This window comes from Colias croceus, chromosome 12 (assembly GCF_905220415.1).
Source record: "Colias croceus chromosome 12, ilColCroc2.1".
In the NCBI taxonomy this organism is placed as follows: domain Eukaryota; kingdom Metazoa; phylum Arthropoda; class Insecta; order Lepidoptera; family Pieridae; genus Colias; species Colias croceus.
In genome coordinates this window covers 9,893,974-9,914,236 of record NC_059548.1, presented here as the reverse complement: position 1 = coordinate 9,914,236, position 20,263 = coordinate 9,893,974, and the positions used below count along the sequence as shown (strand labels likewise).

The window sequence follows — 20,263 nt, the reverse complement described above, 5'->3', positions numbered from 1 at the left end:
ATTATAATTAAATCGGTACGGATAAACAGATTATACTTTGAGATTACGTTTTATATGTAGCTATAAATTATATAACTAATTAAGAAGTTACTAACAAAGTTTCTTATCGGCTCTCTGTAAGAACTTCTTTCCGAACCGGTGGTATGGTAAGAGCTGGCGGGCAAGAGCAACTTTTGTCTCCGCAACTATTTTGTCTCTCCCATCAACTCTATAGGAAGTTGCGTCGCTACGTGCGCGCACTTTCTTACTAGCCCATAGAGTTGATGGGAGAGACAAAATAGTTGCCGAGATAAAAGTTGCTCTTGCGCGCTAGCTCTAAAACTATGTTAATCAGGTTGAATGTTGTTGATTCGAAAAAATGAAGTTTGAACTTTGAGTTGAAGTCTATTTTTAAATTCCCATGCAAGCATCTACAAAGTACCATATGATATATAAAATATTGTTCTATTTCAAAATATACATAATAAGACATCCTTTTTTAATTACAGGTCCGGCAAAGCGGAATCGAGTTTGCTGCCAAAGAAGATGAAAACTAGGTTAATCTTAAGGAGATATTTATCGAAATTGTAAAATAAAACAAGCATACTTTTGTGTTTTATTTATAAACCTTTAACGATATTACTCGACCCCTGTACACTTTCTTTCTCTTACTACCTGTCTTATAATTTTCAATTGTCAATTCACTAACATTACAATTAAAATATAAGGTAAGGTTGCCTTTAATTAATAAATAAACTAATATTTCATAAATTATGAATTTAATTTGTTTACATAAAATGATAAAGTATATAAACAGTTAACGAGATTGAATAATACATTTTCTTTTAAAACAAAAGAGCGGAACCAAGTTTTTTTCTCAAAAGTGAATGTAACCAAATTTCAGTCTGAATTAAGAAAATAATTATGACTATGTTACACAACGAGTTAATCTATTCCTCTTTCTTATGTTAATTATTATCATTACATATTCATTAATTTAAATGAGATGATGAATAATGTTTTTTAATTAGCAACAAGTATGAATTAAGATGTAGTTTTTATGTATTCAGAGTAATTGTTACTTTCTCAGAAGTTAACTATTTTATTGGGGAATTAGGTACAAAGAAGACAAAAAACTCAACACTTTATAGATTGAATCAAGGACTAGAAAATTATCTTAATATAGGTACCTCCAATAATATAATAGGTGCATTTAATTATTATTCTACGTAATCACTTTCAAATTAATTTTGTGAGGATTTACACTAACTGTAATATTGATAACATAGTTGAGTGAGGGCGTATATTGTGAGGGCATAACTAGGTCAATTAACATTTACGTAGAATAAAGAATAAGAAGTAAGATATCCTTATCTACTGTAATGCTCTAATCCTGCTTAACTTTAACAAGGAGAGAAGTCATATTATTATCAGTATACCTTAGCCTGACCTGTTTCCAACAGATGCACCTTGTTTCAATGCAATGAATTAACTTTAATAGTAATAGTTTTAAACGTAATACAGTTACGAAATAAAGGTTTGTGAAGAAGAAGCTCATTAACCTACTAATTTATTTCACACGACAAAATAAGTAGCATAATAAGGTTTAGGGCAGTGGCGCAACTGTTTAATGAATTTTATCTATTTTGAGAATATGATTGCTTAATAATATTTGAAAGTGGGACTTTATTAAGTTTTTTATATTATGAGTTTAATTTTAATCACATGTAAATCGAGATCGTAGCGATCTTAATTGCATATTATGATTGTTTTATGAATAAAATTCTGGGCAGTTTATACAATACTAGCGGTCCGCCCCGGCTTCGCCCGTGGTACATATTAACGTTTTCTCTACATAAGAACCATCCTCGTACTTCAAGGAATATAATAAAAAAAGAATTATCGAAATCGGTTCAGCCGTTCTCGAGTTATGGAATTACAACGAAAAGTGGCATTGATTTTTATTATACAACTAGCGGTCCGCCCCGGCTTCGCCCGTGGTACATGTTTACGTTTTCTCTACATAAGAACCATCCTCGTACTTCAAGGAATATAATAAAAAAAGAATTATCGAAATCGGTTCAGCCGTTCTCGAGTTATGGAATTACAACGAAAAGTGGCATTGATTTTTATATATTAGATATTATAAAGTCCCAAACTATGGAATTTTGTACTTTGGTATGACAACTGAGAAATATAGTATTTAAGGTAATCTACACATATATGAAAATCGAGACGAATAAAAGTAAAATTTTGCACAAACTATTCAAAATAAGTATAAAGTTTAAAGTTATACATGATTCATAGAAAATATCCTATTTCGTCGTCGTATCGCTGGTAATCAACTGACTGCAAAGTGACTGAAGACATGTATTCATAATTGTTTTAAAATTCTATGCAACCTTAATTTTTTATTTGCTAGTTTCTATGTTAATTTGTTCACCTGACAATAACCAACACAACAAAAAATATAAAGCGAAACTTGATGTTGATACCACATGAACTAGAGATTAATTTTAAACATATGTAGATATTTAGATAAGATCCGTTTGAATATATTTTATAGTCTTTAATATAATTTATGAACTAGACTCAAATTAGGTTTGTATTCCAATAAAATTAACATTATACCTGAAGGGGGTCACAATAAGAATATATTGTGCGAGTATGACTCATGGAGTGGAATGTGAATCCGCCACTGCGACATAACAAGATGTGTCATAACATTGTATAATTATTATTTAATAATAATAATTTACATTTTACATGACAATTTTTCTATACTGTTCTGGTCTTCTGAAGCCTGGCTTGCTACATAATCGGCAGGCTTGCTATCGAACTATCACAACCAAGAACTAAGTATTATCATAATCCATACTATATAATTATGTTAATATTATAAATGCGAAACTCTGTCTGTCTGTCTCAATCACGCCTAAACTACTGAACCAATTTTCATGAAATTTGGTATGGAGATATTTTGATACCCGATAAAGGACATTTCAAGTACAGACAAAAATGCTCATAAAATAAAAACTACTCGGCCTATCCGAATAAAATTTTTATGGGACCAATTCGACACCATCCCGCATCGAAAAAAAAAAGAATCGCGTAAATCGGTTCAGAAACCTCGGAGTAATCGGTGTACATACATAAAAAAAACATACAAGCCGAATTGATAACCTCCTCCTTTTTTTTGAAGTCGGTTAATAAAGCTAACTGAAAGCTGTGAGAAAATTCTTAACAAGATTAAATCTAAATAACAAGTTGATATTATCTACTAATAAGACGAGACTTTGTGAAGTTGGCCATGATTGATATGTCAGCCAAGAAGATAATATAGAGCAGGAATAACTGACTTACAAGTAGATACATAATGAGTAAATATACTATTGTACAATACAGGAGCCAATGAATCTATATAATCCATACTAATATCCATACTATATAAATGCGAAAGTAACTCTGTCTGTCTGTCTGTCTGTTACTCAATCACGCCTAAACTACTGAACCAATTTGCATGAAATTTGGTATAGAGATATTTTGATACCCGAGAAAGGACATAGGCTACTTTTTATTGATATGTACCACGGGCGAAGCCGGGGCGGACCGCTAGTACCTAATAAAAGAGCCACTTCTTAGACTGGATAGGGAGAGAATCATTATATTGAGAAGGTTGAATTCAGACTACTAGTTGATTCTTCTACACTAATATTATAAAGATAATATTATAATTTGGGGGCCGAGTCACCTTCGTCCGTAGGAGTATACCCAGAACTCAGAAACCCTACACGTGGCCCCTGGGTGGTGCTAAACAGGTGACATGGTGGGAGACCGTTGTCGTGGCTAAAATGACCACCCATCAGCTGAAGACGAGTCGCCAAGCGTCCGTGTTCCGACTCGATGAAGCTGATGTAGCCTTAGTGAAGACGGGTCGAGTTAGTTGCGCTTTGACAATCGGGACGATCTGACACACACTGATGTTGCTGCATCTGGTGCCTAGTCATGGAGGTTAGCGGGATCCGAGGCACGGTGCACCGCTGGCCGACCGCTGGTCAGTAGGGGGCCCAAGTAGAGTGCTAGCCACACTCGAAAGGCTGCCCCGCCAACCAGCGAAAAATCCCAAGTTGCGTCATAGTGCCGGTTGGCGACCGGATGAGAGGGCCCTATGGACAACTTGGGGGGGCTCGGGCGTCCCCGCAGTCTCCAGACTAGTCCCCAATAATGCGGCTACTAAGTGTGTGTCCCGGTCCTGTTGTTAAGCGCCTCGACTCACTGCCGTCTTCATACCTACTTCACTCTCTTCTCAATCGATCATGAAAAAGGCAAGATACAGGTATAAAGTTGCACAGCGGCAGCACTCCCTCTCGCTAAAAGTGGACCTAACCAACATCAGAGGTCTCCACTCTAATCTCGCTGCAGTCCACTTCCACCTTGAGACTAACAAACCGTGTATCTTGTTCCTCACGGAGACGCAGATTAGATGTCCGTCTGACCTGGCGTACCTATCCTATCCCGGCTACACCCTGGAGCATAATTTTAAGGCTCGGTCAGGTGTGTGCGCGTACGTCCGAGATGACATCTGTTGTCGGCGTCTCCGACATCTTGAAGACCCCCATTTTTCCGTGCTATGGATGCTGGTGGACACAGGCCCTGAGAAACTTCTCTATGCCTGTGTCTACCGGGCGCACAGCGGAGACCAGGAGACGATCAGGCTCACAGAGTACCTTAGTGAGGTGGCGGATGCTGCTCAACACAAATACCCTTCCGCTCAGCTTGTGTTACTGGGGGATTTTAATGCCCACCACCAGGAGTGGCTATACCCCTACCAGTGCACTGACCTTGCTGGGAGAGAGATGCGTAAACTCTCCATAGCATTAAATCTCACCCAGCTGGTTCAAGGAGCGACGCGGGTTCCTGATGTTGAGAGCCATACAGCCAATTGCTTGGACCTTCTGCTGACAACAGATCCAGACCGTTACTCGGTGGCGGTTTCTTCGCCGCTTGGCAGCTCCGATCACTGTCTGGTGAAATCTGTATCTGTCTACTCGCCGCCCGATCCCAGTCCTAGGGGCTCTCGGCGCGTGTGGCGATACAAGTCAGCAGATTGGGATGAGATGCGTTCCTTCTTTGCGTCTTATCCCTGGCGGCCGGTCTGCTTTTCTTCTGATGATCCTTCGACCTGCGCGGATGCTGTGACAGATGTGCTGCGACAGGGAATGGAGTACTTCATCCCATTCTCTGACGTAGCTATGTCCGGCAAAGCTCAGCCCTGGTTCAGAGCCGATTGCAGACGCGCAGAAGCGCTAAAACATGAAGCATACCTGGCTTGGGTTGATGCTCGACACCGCAAGGCCAAGGACGTGTCAGAAAAGAAGAAAGCCTTCAACCGAGCCGCCAAGTCCTGCAAAAAGGCTCTACGGAAAGCTCGATTTGACCACGTCAGCCGTATAGGGAACAAACTGGCTTCTTACCCCTCTGGTAGCAAAGCGTTTTGGTCCCTGGCTAAGACGGTTGAATCGAACTTCTGCCGCCCCTCACTTCCTCCACTGCTGAAACCGGATGGGTCGCTGGCTCACACCGCCGTAGAGAAAGCGAACCTTTTAGCTTCTCTTTTCGCGGAAAATTCTCGTCTTGATCCTGCAAATGCGAAACCTCCCAGTCTACCTGGATGCGAGGTGATCATGCCCGAAATTCGCATCCGTCAGACTGAGGTTCTTAAAACGCTGCGGAATCTTGACGTGAATAAAGCCAGTGGCCCTGATGGAATTCCAGCCATAGTACTTAAAACCTGTGCGCCTGAACTTGCTCCTGTTCTGACACGCCTCTTTCGCCTCTCAATGACGACTGGAATAGTACCGAAATCGTGGAAGCTTGCCAACGTGCAGCCCGTGCCCAAAAAAGGCAGTCGTGCCGACCCCTCCAACTATAGGCCAATTTCAGTCACGTCCATACTCTGTAAGACTATGGAACGTGTACTGAACAGTAGGCTCCTGGCACACCTAGAAGCGAACGACCTTCTCAGTGACCGACAATACGGGTTCCGCCGAAACCGGTCCACTGGGGATCTTCTAGCGTACGCCACCTACATCTGGAGTGAGGCCATAGAGAATCATGGGGAAGCACTTGCTGTCTCCCTTGATATCTCGAAGGCCTTCGATAGGGTCTGGCATGATAGCCTAATTGGCAAGCTTCCATCCTACGGTCTGCCTGCCGGTTTCTGCGCCTGGATCTCAGATTTTCTGAGAGACCGGTCGCTTCGAGTAGTCGTTGATGGCTGCTCGTCCGACCAAAAGGCTATTAATGCCGGGGTCCCTCAGGGATCAGTTCTCTCCGCAACACTCTTTCTGCTACACATCAACGATCTGCTGAAACCCGGTATCTATGGGTACGCAGACGATAGCACTGTTGTGGAGAGATATGTATCCAGCGCACGAACCAGTACGGCACAAATCCAGTCCCTACGAGAGTCGATGGTCGATCGCATGAACTTGTCCTTACAGGCGGTCTCCGATTGGGGCGATGCCAATCTGGTCAAGTTCAACGCGACGAAGACCCAGGCGTGTCTATTCTCCGCTAAACGGAGTCCATTCCACCTGACTCCGACTTTCCAGGGTGTGTCCGTGCCGATAACCAACCACCTCGAGCTTCTTGGCATTACCTTGACGCCTACTCTGAACTTTGGTTCGTATATAGAATCCAAAGCCCAAGTAGCCTCTAAAAAGCTTGGCATTCTGGCGAAGGTGAGACAGTATTTCAGCCCGGGACAGCTGCTCAACCTTTATCAAGCACAAGTCCGATCGTGCATGGAGTACTGCTCTCACCTCTGGGACGGTTCCGCCAAGTACCAGCTGGAGGCGCTTGAGGCGATAGAGAGGCGTGCCAAGAGGCTAATAAACGACGATGAGCTAGTAGGCAAAAAACTCCAGAGCCTCGCCCACCGTCGCAGAGTGGCAAGTTTATCGGTTTTTTATCGGATACACTTTGGTGAGTGCGCTGCGGAATTGCACGATTTAATTCCGCCATCCCCGTTTTTCCATCGATCGTCGAGGCGCACAGACTCTAGGCATCGCCATATGGTGGACGTTCCATGTACCCGGACAAAGCGGTTCGGATCGACATTCTTCATCCGAACCGCGAGGGACTGGAACATGCTTCCTGAGTCTGTGTTCCCCGACGAGTACAATATGGGGGTCTTCAAGCGAAGAGTGAACGGGTACCTTCTAGGGAAGCGCGCTCCATCTTAGGCCACATCTCAGCTTACCATCAGGCGAGATCGTGGTCAAGCGCTTCCCTATCGCACAATAAAAAAAAAAAAAAAAAAAAAAAAAAAAAAAAGAGGAAAATTTTGTTATAGAGAATTTTATTATGAATGTAGCAAGTATCTCTTTATAATATAATAACGATGATAATCGTCATGAAAGTGAATTGTCTTATAAAAGTTAATTGTCTACTAACAGTAAATGTTTTAAAGCCTTCCGGATTATTACAACGTGATATTGCAAGAATTGCAATATAATATTTTACGGAAGAAATTATGTTTGACGAAATGGACACTAAAATATAAGTTGGTAACTATTAGACTTCCTAGGATTCGTAATTATGATAAATGTATGAACATTTTTACAGATTAGTGTCATCATCGTCATCATCATCATCATCATCATCATCAGCCCATATACGTTCCCACTGCTGGGACACGGGCCTCCTATGAGGGTACAGGCCATAATCCACCGCGCTGGCCAAGTGCGTGTTGGCGGATGACACATGTCGTCGAACTTTTTAATTCTTCGACATGTCGGTTTCCTCACGATGTTTTCCTTCACCGTTCGAGCAGTGGTGATGTTACAACATACATAAAATACACAACCAAAATGACATTATTTTTTAGAGAAATTTAAATTATGATTTTTGAGTGAAACTTTAGTATAATAAATTTGGTTGTTAAAATTGTAAAAAAAATGCTGTAAACCTTTAGTTAATTTTGTAACCTGTGCCAAGGCATTTGATAATTTTGCTATTCTGTACTAGATGATGTCTGATTTTGGCCAAGATGGTGTTTTTTAATTATTCTATAAATTTGCTATTTTTAACAGCCAAAAAGTTTGCAAATATAATAAATATGAACCACGAAAGAGTCAAATGATAAAATCTTGAATGATCTATGAAACTGTGGTCTTTTATAATAAAACAAATCATACATTACAATATAATATTTTAAATAATAAAAAATGTCTTATGATAATAAATATTTTTGATTTTATTTATAGCGTAAACGATGAAAAATGTGTTAAGTTAATAATAAATTAGTATAGTAGGTACCTGTGCATTTTTTTGTAATAAATTGATATGATTTATAAATTTTATTTCATTTTCCAATCCCATTAAATATAACTCTACCTTATCGATCTAGTATTAAATAAAATAAAATTCTGACACAAATATCTTCTAACATAGCAATTGATGTACATATAATAAAATACACATCAACTTCAAACATGACCATTTCGATCTATACATCTATACATATAATAAATCTGTAGAAGGGTCAATTCTGTACATTGAAAATATTGAAAAAGTAAATACCAGGGGGTGTTACTGGATCGATACCAAGCCCAAATATGTGATTAAAAAAATTTTTGTCTGTCTGTCTGTCTATCTGTCTTTCTGTCTGTCTGTATGTGAAGACATCACGTGAAAACTACTAGTTCGATTTCGATGAAACTTGGTATAATTATACCTTATTATCCTGGGCGTAAAATAGGATACTTTTTATCCTGGAAAAATACGTAGAAAAAAAATAATTTAATTTTTCAGTTTTATCCATAGACGTTGTTCCGTAGAACCGCGAACACACGTTGCGTATTATTATAGGCCTAGCCGTATTTGGGTCCAATAGATATTTATAAGATATCATTTTCAGAGTTACTCAAAATGGAGAAAATATAAACCACCCACGCGAAGACCGACATCCGCGCGGACGGAGTCGCGGGCGGAAGCTAGTCTTGAATAAAATCACGACGAATTTACGCGTACAAATGCCTGTATAAAATTTGGGCTCATTAAACTGGTCCACGGTCCATAAAATCAGTCTTACCTATTTGGAAAATAGATTGACCATTTATATGTTTGATCCACCTACATTTTAATTCTATAAACTACAAATATGGAGCCTAGTTTAAGGATAGATCGAGCTTCATCTAAAATATGATGTAAAGTACAAATTTTCACGTAATGTTATGAAATCACTAGCCAATGAGGCGATGTTTCTTAAGAAAACGTGTCATGAAATACGTAGTCATATCATACTAATATTATAAATGCGAAAGTGTGTTTGTTTGCCTTTCGTTCATGTAGCAACAGGACAGGGTATGGAATGATTTTCTGTCGTGTGAGTGACACAGGCTATTTTTTACCGGGGTGGAATATCTTATTGCCATGGGATATCCCTTTATTTATTAAATACGGGCGAAACCGCGGGTCCTATGCTAGTAAATTATTATTTGTTAATTTGTGACGTTGTAGGGGTAATCACTGGATCTACTGAACCGATTAAAAAAATCACCAGTGAAAAGCAATACTAATAAATATCGAGTCTATCAAGTCGACGATCTTTGAGTATCTTATGCTATAGTTTATTTCGTTTATATCCCTGTCAACCCGGGTAAAGCCGGGATGAGCGGTTAGTTGATCATAATCAGTACATAGTATAAAACAAAGTCGCTTTCTCTGTCCCTATGTCCCTTTGTATGCTTAAATCTTTAAAACTACGCAACGGATTTTGATGAGGATTTTTTTAATAGATAGAGTGATTCAAGAGGAAGGTTTTAGTATATAAATATAATTTATTAGGTTTTAGACAAAGCGGGTGAAGCCACGGGCGGTAAGCTAGTGATGGATAAACTGTACGAGAAACGGTTTGCAGAGAAAGTAATATGATGCTTATTGCCTTTATTAATATTGCAAATGTTATGATAGAGATGTTTGTGAAAGTTTTATTCAAATTGAAAGAAAGGAAAAACATGTTTTGCATGTTTGTGAACTGATGTGATTTTATTTTGATGGAAGTTACACGAAAATACATAATAACTAGCTTACCGCCCGCGGCTTCGCCCGCTTTCTCTAAGATTTGAGATTTAAACTATCCTATCTCTCAAGTTGGAACGAACTCCACATGGTGTGCGAATTTTATTATAATCGGTTAAGTGGTTTAGGAGTCCATTGAGGACAATCATTGTGACACGAGATTTATATATATTAAGATATGCATAATAATTGGAAATATAAGATTTGTTAATTGCATAGTCTACTACTTTTTCTATTAAAAACTGATACTTATAATACTATATCGTGGGTTGTTTGTGTCGTATATACTTTATGTTTATACTTTATTCGTATTCCCGCCAGATTAAAGAAAATTGGTACTTACCTTCCTGTAGTGTTTCTTTTTTATCACAAAGTCCTTCACTTTTCTTCACCATAAATATTTGCATTTTTAAATACAATGTACGGTTCTTAAATTATACAATCTTTTGCGCAACACTAAAAAGCAATACGTATATAGTAAAAATAATTGAAGATGTCATTATAAAATATTATTTATTCCAATTTTTTTCGAGTTACAATACAACTATTACAAAATTCCCGAATCACTGTCTATATACATGGTAACAATTTAAAATATTAGTAAATTACACAAAAAAATTAAATATCATTTATTCTAATTAATCTACACGTTTGAAAGTCTCCGACCAAAACGGGCTTACACAACAATATACAATATTTTTGGTAAGATAAACTTTCTAAACACCTAAGTTAAAGCTATAATCTCCACGTGACTACATTAAAACCAATCCTATATTTACAATACACAAGATGTATTCCAATTTCTGATTACAAGCCAAGATTATGAAAATCTTGCTAACTTTCATTTTGTTAATATTGTCAAAACATCACTCTTCTACATTCGTTAAATGTTTAAGATTGTATCCGTTAAGCCTTGTTTCCACTTGAGCATGCTCAGGCGAATGAGCGGCTCATTTGGCCGAGCATGCTCAAGTGGAAACAAGGCTTAACTCAACGATAAATCTGGAGGCTAATTTAAATTACTCAGTCAGTTAAAAATAAGTACATAAGGTATTATAACTAACTATCATCATTTGTAGAGGGTGTGGTTAATCTCCGCGGGACAAACGCGGGCCTCGTGGGTCTGCTCGCTTTAATAAAAACTCGTCTTTCAGTTGTAGGCTTAGGAGATTCCGTCGAGAAAGTTCTAGACGATTTGGTTGTACTCTTTTTCCTTAAATCTACTGGTACGTTTTGCGCTCTGTTCGCCGAGAAACGCGATTTGCTCGGGCTAAATGGAGCTTTTGTGGTCGTTGTGAATGTGACGTTGTTCTTCTTTATAGGTCTTTGAACTGGGTTGTATCGTGTCGCGTTTGCACTGATAGGTTTGATTGGCCTTCGTGGGAAGTATTTGGATCGTTTAGCATCGAGGGGCGATATTTTTACAGTCGTTATTTCTTCAGTTATTGTTTCGGTTGTAGGGGCATCAGTGACGGGCGTTGTTTGTGACGTCATAGGTTCAGATTCGGTAGATAGTTCTGACGAAACTGTCGTTTGTACAGTTGTTAGAAGTTCTATTATTGGACTAGTGGGAGTTTCAGTCGTCGTGCTTGTTGTCGATGTTACTGTAGAAGTACTAGAGGAAGGGTTAGTGGTAGAAGTTGGAGGAGTTTCTGTTGTTTGAGATATTACTGAAATATTTATTGGGTATTTAATGGTAGCGTCCTCGCTTACAGTCGATCCTTTGAATTCTTGACCTTTCGCGAATGTCACTATGCTACGACCCGTTTCTGGTTTAAGAACTTGCAGTTTCACAATATTAGCATCTTCGTTTTGCGTTGGCACTGATGCCGAATATACGACAAATGGATGATTATTATTTTGATAAGCATCGTTTATTTTTCTTGCCATTGTGGGAGTTTCCGTTTTGAAAAGTGCCTCCAAAGATAGTGTGGATGGATCTGTAAGTATTGCTCGCGGTGTAACTATATCAAAATTTTTGGCAGCCTTATTGAGTCTGTTTTGTTCGTTTTCGTAAGCAGCAGGAATAAATTGCCAATTTGAATAAGAGCGATCTTCGTCAAACTTATCTGATTTCTTATCGTCCTCGTTTATAAAACTTAAAAAATTATCGTCCTTTATATGCTCGACGTGGCCCTTTCCAGCGTTCTCTTCATCAACTTTGACGTTTTTCGCTATTTTGTTCACATGTCGGTAAGCTTCGTTCATACTTTCAGACGCAACAAGGTTTTCCTTAGGTACATCTGAATAGTCAAAAAGGGCTCTCGCATTTCTTGCTTCATCAATACGAATTGGATTATTTGGCGGGTTATCTACCGGATAAACATGACTGAGTTTTGTCAGATAAATTGGTATTTCGTCTTCGAATATTTTTATAAGACTATATCTACTAACTTCACCAATTTTGTCTACAGTTGGTTTCTTTTCTACTACAAGTTGTCCTTCTTCAATGAGTGTTGTTTCGTTGTTTTTATTTAATCTATGTTTTTCTGATTTTGATGATACTTCAACAACTCTGCTAATAGAAAATAGTTTATCAAATTGCGTTTTAATGATAGGTGATACTTGAGGAATATTAGTGGTAGTTTCCGATGAAGTTTCAGTAGTTGTAATTTGGTTTGTATCTTGTTTACTCGTTATGAATGTGTCTACAGAAGTCGCTTTCTCAATGTCAACTTCAGTTTGTGTGTAAACAGGATATTCTTGGGTACTTGGATAGTTAGTTGTATATTCTAAGTAATCATCTGTACTGTTATCAACTTCCATTTCTGAGGTAACCGTTTCAAATTCTAAGGCATTTGTTGTAGAATCATTTTCAATTTTATTATTGTTTACATCAGATGATGTAGTAGTAATTTCGTCCATAGTCAAATAATCATCGTTATCAGTTGTTGTGGGATTAGTTTTGGGCTCTGACGAAACAGTAGTTTTTATTGTTGTTGGTGAAGATTCCTTTTCACTTGGAGTCGATTTAGTTATGTTCAATGTGTTAAGTGCTGGCGTGTTGGGCTTCGGTGCATTGTATCCTATTGGAACGTTTTGTACGCGTTTCTTAGTAGGATCAATTGGTTGATTAGCAATCCTGCTTACCGTTCCGGTTTTATTTTGGTTTGCAATTAGTGGTTTAGGTAACTCGGTGGTCGATGTAGAAGCTCTAAATGTATTAGAATTTACAAGCCTTGGTTTGAAGAAAGGTTTCCTAGTTGAAGGAACAAAGCGGTTTACTGGTGCTGGTTCGTCTTCGTAATTTTCTTCCTCACCCTCTTCCTCATCTTCTAGTGCAAGATCTTCGTCTTCATTGTCTTCATATTCTTCAGAGTCAGGTTTTCTCGTAAACAACTGGCTTGGTGGAACAAGCACCAAAGGATTTTCTGGTTCTTCCTCTAAAATTTCTTCGTCCGAATATTCTTCTTCTTCCTCTTCTTCTTCTTGATACCTTGGAGTTGTTCTTGCTGTAGGGAAAGTTCTTCTTGTAAATGGACGTGAAAAGAGTGGCCGTTTAGTGGTTGGTCTTCTGAAAGTATTTGGTCTGTCTACTGTTGATGGACTTGTATATGCACCTGGATTGTATTTACGACTAAAAGTTCTACTGCTGGAGGGAACAGATTCTGTTGTAGATGTGAATAATCTTTTAGATGGACGATAAGGTAACCTTGATCTTGCTGTTGATGATGTGAGTTGCTGTGTTGTGCTCACTGTCGTTTCAGATACTCCATCAGCATCAGTAATTGATGTTTGATTTTGATTTGATTCGCTTATTGTGTTATTTATTGAAGAATCGTTATTTATATCACTCGAATCGGAGACATTTTCGTTATTAGCATTATCTTTATTTACCACTTCATTGTCTTCTTTAATAACAGGGCTAACTGGAGCGGGTTCCGTAATTACCTGAACAGCTTCTGTCTTTTCTACGGGAGCTGTTGTTTCCTTGGCAGGTTCTTCGTCATCTCTTACTAATCCTGCGTTTGACTTGTTATTATTTTCTGAATCAGATAAATTAATTGTTTTATCTTCTTCTGTTACTGTTATGTTAGGCTTTTCGTCAGAATCTTTATTTTCTGAAACATTTTCATTATTTAATTCGGTATTTGTATTTTCATCTTCAGATTCATCATCATCATTATTTTCTGTGTTGGTGTTATTTTTCTTATCTTCGTCATCACTTTTATCATCGTCACTTGCCTTTAGCTTAACCAAATCAAAAGTATTCTTAAATGCTGTTAAAATAGTGTCTGTGATATAATCATCATTTTCTGTTGTTGTCTCAGGTAATGCTGTAGATGTAGATTTTGTTCTTTCTCCATAGTTTGTTACTTCCGCTGGAACGTCTTTAAAACCAGCATTTATTATCGGTACATTCGTAGGTCTTATCTCCTCTTCTTCAATAGGTTTAATTTTTTTCCTTATAATTTTACGTATTCTTGTTTGTGGTGTTGTGGCTGGTTCTGTTGTTTCAATTTTAGCCGTAGTGGTTGGTCGTCTACGAATGACTCTGAATTTTCTTTTACCAGTTTCGTCAATTATAGATTCATTAATAAGCCCGCTGTCGGGGTTTTGGTACTTTTTAATCGTTACACGTTGTCTGATAGGAGCTTTAGTTGTTTCGATTGGTTCATCGTACTCTTCGTCGTGTTCTTTTTCCTCTATAGCACTTTCAGAGAGAGCTATATCATCTTGACTTTCTAATTCGTCTTCATTTTTATCCGGTATCGGTATTGGTGTAGTTGTAGTTGAACCTCGGGAAGGGAAAGGCAGTTTCCGTGCTTGTATCACTGGAGAGTTAGAAGGTGCTCCGATTCTTGGGCGTGTAAAAGATAAGCGGGCACGGTTTCTTGTTCTTTCAGTTTGAGCATTGTTCGAATCATTCGGGTTTTCGGTTGAGGGAGAATTCGTCACTGGCCTACCAAAAGGTCTAGGAGTAAATCTTGTCAACGTTGGGCGTCTTTGTGGTGCTTCAGTTACAGCCTGTTTAAGTGATTCTGTGGTACTTCCATATCTACCACGACCTCTTGATAAAATAATAGGCCTTCTCTCGTCAATGGTGGCTGCGGAAAATTCACTGTCTTCTGCCTTTTCAGCAATAGTAGTTGCACGACCGCGTGGACTCACATCTTTCTGGTCATCTTCTTCTGAATCTTCATCATCTAGAATTTCTTTCTCCTCTACGTCAATAGGTGTAAGAGATAGAACTTCATCTTTAGTTAATTGTGGTCTAAAATCACCCCTCGGTACTTGAGCTGCTGCCGCTGGGATAGAATCATCACTTGTCGTTTGGAACCTACTACGGAATCTCCTAATTTGAACATTACGCGGACTAGGTTTTTCAGTTTCCCGACTATCTGGTGTAGTCGATCTAATTTTCCTACTAATTTCGTTAACTTCCTGCGACTCAGATATATCGTTGGGTTGTGATAACGGTCTACGGCGGCGGATAAATGAGTAATTCCTAGAGCTTACCTGAGTTGTTGTCGCCACTGTTGTTGTTGGTGTTGTTGAACCGCGACGACGTAATACGTTACGTCGAGTTGTTGGAACTGCTGTTGTTGGAGTTGTTGTTGGTTGTGTTGTTGTTGTAACTTCGGGTTCTGTTGTTTGAACTGGTACTTCAGTTTCAGTGGGGTTTGGAGAGTTCAATAGTGAAGATATTTGAACGGATAGAACGGTTGTTGGTTCTGGAGTATTTATTTCTTCTGGTGGTGAGAAAGTCGTGGATCGAGTTCGGATTATCGAAGAGTATTGTGTTTGAGGTGCTGGGGAAGAGATTTCTCTTTCAAGTATTGATTCTTGCGACTCTTCCTCGTCGGATTGTTGGTATCTGTAATAGGAAATTTATTATTATAATAATGCTTAAAATAGTGAAATCCTGGAATAAATAAGTTTTTATAGATTCTGAAAGAAAATGACAATAGTAGAATAACACACGACATTGCAATGTGAGTTACTTAAGTTACCAAAATTTTAACAATACTTTTTTCTGATTCAGGTTATTCTGTTATTATTGCTTTTTCAATCCTTGAACCTATTTGTCTATCAATAACCATTAAAAAACGATTATGTTATACTTAATTTTTCAGATTATTTTTAACCAAGGATAAAAAATGCATTTTAAGTATTTATTTCGCTAAGGAAAAACTTACGGCACAGTAGAGGTCTCCTCCGTAGTGGGTCTGGTGCGTCTGATGGTCACATACTCGGGAGTGGTCTCCCGCCGAGAGCTTATGTCAAGAGATCCGGTAGATTCTGCCACTGCTACGAACGGGTCGCGGTCGAATAAGGCGTTTCTGAAATAAATATATTATCAATTTATTGTATATGAAAATAAAATATATAAGAATTTCGGAAGAAAGTGAATCACACGACACGCGTTCGAATTACATTACAAGGTATTCCAGTATGTACTGTATTCAGAATTATATATTATATGAAGTGGTAGAATTATGAAATGGTAGTCAATACATAAATATTACAATAGAAGTGTAGAAGAGTTTTGTTGTTTTGCTTTCAACGCAAAATTTACTGGTCGATTTTCGAAACTTTTTTTTTGTTTTATACGTAACTAAACAGGCTATTACTCTATTTTTAAGAATTTGAAATAGAGCGGGTAAACAAATAATAATTACCTAGCAGGTACATCATCACTCTGTGTCGTCGGTCTGGTTCTTCTAATATTCACATACTGCAGCGGTTTAGCAGTTCCCCTGGAGATGGAGCTGGTCTCCAAGTTCTCCCGCCCCCTGAAGTTATTCTGTCTGGAACTGGTCTCCGAACTGGTCTCTATCGGATCCTGGAGCTCGTCTGATTCCTCTTGTTCTAAACTGTCTGGTTCTGGTGTTGTGGACTGTCTGGCGCGGTTTATTGTTACGTACCTGTAGAATTAAGGTATTAATATGGATTTTTTGAAAGGCATTGATATCTTGTTAAATTTGTAGGGTAGTTAGCATTAAATATAGTTTTGTTTTAGTTATGTACATGTGTTGTTTTTTTAGTAAATTGTTTGCGTGAAAATAGTTTTTGTAATTAAAAAATTAGTTAACTGCTCTTTTTATGGATTATTTGAAACTTTAAATATTAAAATTACAGTTTTTATAATAGCAAAAACAATAATACTTGAGTTTGCTTGGAAAAAATAATCAACTAAAAATTCGTTATATTCAATACATAAACAAAACTAATATACTATAGAGCTGAAACATACATCCCAAAATATAGTACGTAGTAGTAAATAAAGTAGTTACTTACTGTGGCCTATCCTTTCTATAAGTTTTATCAGTATCGGTCGAGGGTGGTAGCCCCGCGTTCTGTGGTCCGCGTCGACTGTTCTGAACACTATTTGTTGGTATATTGTTGTTGTTGTATCTGTAATAGATAAAGTTTTGATATTAATTGTAGTTACTTTTTTGTCAATGTTGCGAATGTAAACTAAAAAAAATTGTCGTAGAGCTAAAGGTATTTTTTTTAATATTTCAACATATTTTGTAATTGCATAGTTGCAAAGCTGATAATTAAAAAAATTTTGGATCGAAAAGTATATAAAATAAAAATTAGCTACTTACATATCAAATCAAACAAAAAAAAGGTTTTGGAAATTGATAAAACATGTAGTTATACAGCAAATAATAATGTGAATAAGCAAATTATTATTTCATAAGTATATTATAATAAAAAAATAGGTTTTGTCAATTAAATCATACCAAATTAAAAACAACAACAAAAAATGAAATCTATAAGTTATAAAAAAGTTTTTAGTAAGTAACTCTTATTCCAAAAAAAACAATACTAACTTGCTCTGTCCTCTAGCACGTTCCAGAACCTTCTGGTACAACTTCTTGTTGAAGTTGGAAGGTGTTGTTGTGACCACGCCGGGCGGACTTGCTCCTGACTCTGATAGGTGCAGATGTTTTTCCAGTTGTTCTACACCACCTGTGGAAAAAAAAATCTATATTTCATGCTAAATAATGGTATGAAAATATTGTACTTTTTAAAGTGAAACTTTTATTACATCGTCTCAAACTTTTTGCTCTGTGTAGCGCATGTCGCGTGACGGTCGAACCGTACGATAATTATCGTACAAATACGATAATTTTGTGCCTAAGTTTCACTTTTACCGTGGTTTCATAAAACCACACCACATTTTTTTACATATCTATGTAATAAATAATCATATTATTAGGTTTAGAGGAAAATTTTAGAATGGCGCCCAAACCTGTAATAGTATTCTTGCTAACAAACTTAATTTGAAAATTGGCTCTTGAATTTTAATGCAAATAATTAAATTATTTGCCTTTAATTAAATTAAGCCTTGAGTTTCAAATTTGATACCGAACTTTTTAACCCAATGTACACTAGCAGTAGCTCTTTTTTTAATTTTACGACCAAAATTAAAAAAAGTCAAATGTCAACATTGTTTGATTAAGGGGGGTTAGGCGGTCAGCGAAAATTCAGCTATTCGGGCCTGAGGTAAGCGGTGAGGGGGTCCGCGTTTAGTATGGAATCAACGTGCTCGAAACTAAAAATCGTAAGCGCCATTCACATTTTTATCAAAAAGTGAATGAAAATATTTAGTATTTTCTAAATCTAAAACAGTCACGAAATCGAGAAGCCTATGTACTTGTGATTTTATACGAATTATTATCGTAAAATACGGTTGTAATGAGCATTTATATGATATTTTAGAGGTAACTTCAGGATTTTTTTTTTATCGAGCAAAATTTTTCCAATCGTGTTTTGGAAACAGTCATCCCATCACACATACGTTCTGTAATACATATTAGAAATTTCAGTGCGAAAAAACCTCAATATTTTCAATTATAGCTCATAGAAAACAGTCCATTTTTCCGTGTTCACCTACTAAGGGCCCTTAATTATCTATGACATTTTGCTTTCCCGCCGTATTGAACAAGTGACCTTACTTATTTATTCGCATGAAACGATCGAAAGCGATAAATCTGATTCCAGCAATTCCTCTTCCGAATCATAAGAAAAATGTGATTCAAACTCAAACTCAAACTCAAACATTTATTTATTCAATTAGACTTCTTCTAGAAGCACTTGAAACGTCTTTACATATTTTAAACATTTACCATTCAGATTCAGAATCATAAACAGACTTAGAATAATAATAGAGATTAAAAAAGAATATTTTCATAATCACTGTTTCACAAATAACTTAAAACTAAGGTTCATATAAAATGTACTTACCAACTTTCTTAATAAGATCGATCAGTTCCTTGATAACCTTGGGATCTTCAGCTTCCACGTCACTAGCGTCATCCGCTTCTTCATCAGAGAATTCCTCTTCTTCTTCTTCACTTAGCTGTTCAATTAATTTTATATTAATTGTATTTAAATGTTTATAGGAATAACAATGAATAGTAGAAATAAAATATGTGATTAAGTGATGTTTTTTATTGCAGAAATTACCAAGTTGTAGCATTTTTTTATTTCAAATTATTAACTTGATTAAAAGTGCATTTTATTCAAGTTAATAATTTGAAATGTTATAAAAAAGCTTCGAAAGTTTCTAGAAATGTGTGACTTCTCAAAAAAAAGTACCCTACATTACTAAAGTAACTTGAAGTACCTGATTTTAATGCGTTAAAAAAAAGAAAGATTTTTTTTTTACATATATATTATATATAATTTAATTTTTTAATGAAATATTTGAGTGACAAGAAATAATAATAGTTATTTTAGCTTTATAATATTAGTATGGAAAAGTTACCTCAGGTTCTTGAGTAGTAGTAGAAGTCCTGAACAGCACGGAGCTCTTAGACGTGAGTCGGACCGGTCGCTTGGTCGTGGTCGTGGTCACGGTCGTGGTCGTGGGCGCATTCGTGGGCGCTTTTGTGGGCGCTTTTGTGGTCGCGGCGGGTTTTTTACATAGAACGTTGCGGGCAAAGTCACAGGAATCGGCTGCTTTGTTGAAGTAGAGGCCTGGGGAAAAAAATATGATGAATTTAGAAAATTTGAAATTTTGAAACAAAAAAAAACATTTTTTTACGTTTTTTAGGAGTAAACTCTTGTGTTTTGGAGCAATAGGACAATAAAACAAATTTTATGAAGTGATATAAGCCATTTACGTCTACTAGAGGTCAACTGCGCAGATCAACCAATCATAGTTAGGTTAAAAAAATATACAGGTCTGTTATACGTTACGGTTTACCTGCACAGATTTACCTTTCAGGCTTACCGTTGC

General features: G+C 37.2%; 1 protein-coding gene across 1 annotated transcript in view; it reads right to left on the bottom strand.

Moving 5' to 3' along the window:
• Window positions 1-10,561: 10,561 nt before the first annotated feature.
• LOC123696532 (mucin-17) overlaps window positions 10,562-20,263 on the bottom strand; it is a 58,188-nt gene continuing 48,486 nt past the window's right edge. Inside the window, exons 13-20 of the mRNA XM_045642806.1 lie at window positions 19,790-20,001; window positions 19,267-19,381; window positions 17,850-17,988; window positions 17,308-17,424; window positions 16,689-16,934; window positions 16,206-16,349; window positions 11,055-15,883; window positions 10,562-10,974 (exon numbers count right to left, since the gene is read on the bottom strand). Of these exons, the coding sequence (XP_045498762.1) occupies window positions 11,125-15,883; window positions 16,206-16,349; window positions 16,689-16,934; window positions 17,308-17,424; window positions 17,850-17,988; window positions 19,267-19,381; window positions 19,790-20,001 (5,732 nt within the window). The 3' untranslated portion in view covers window positions 10,562-10,974; window positions 11,055-11,124. The remainder of the gene's footprint in view (window positions 10,975-11,054; window positions 15,884-16,205; window positions 16,350-16,688; window positions 16,935-17,307; window positions 17,425-17,849; window positions 17,989-19,266; window positions 19,382-19,789; window positions 20,002-20,263) is intronic.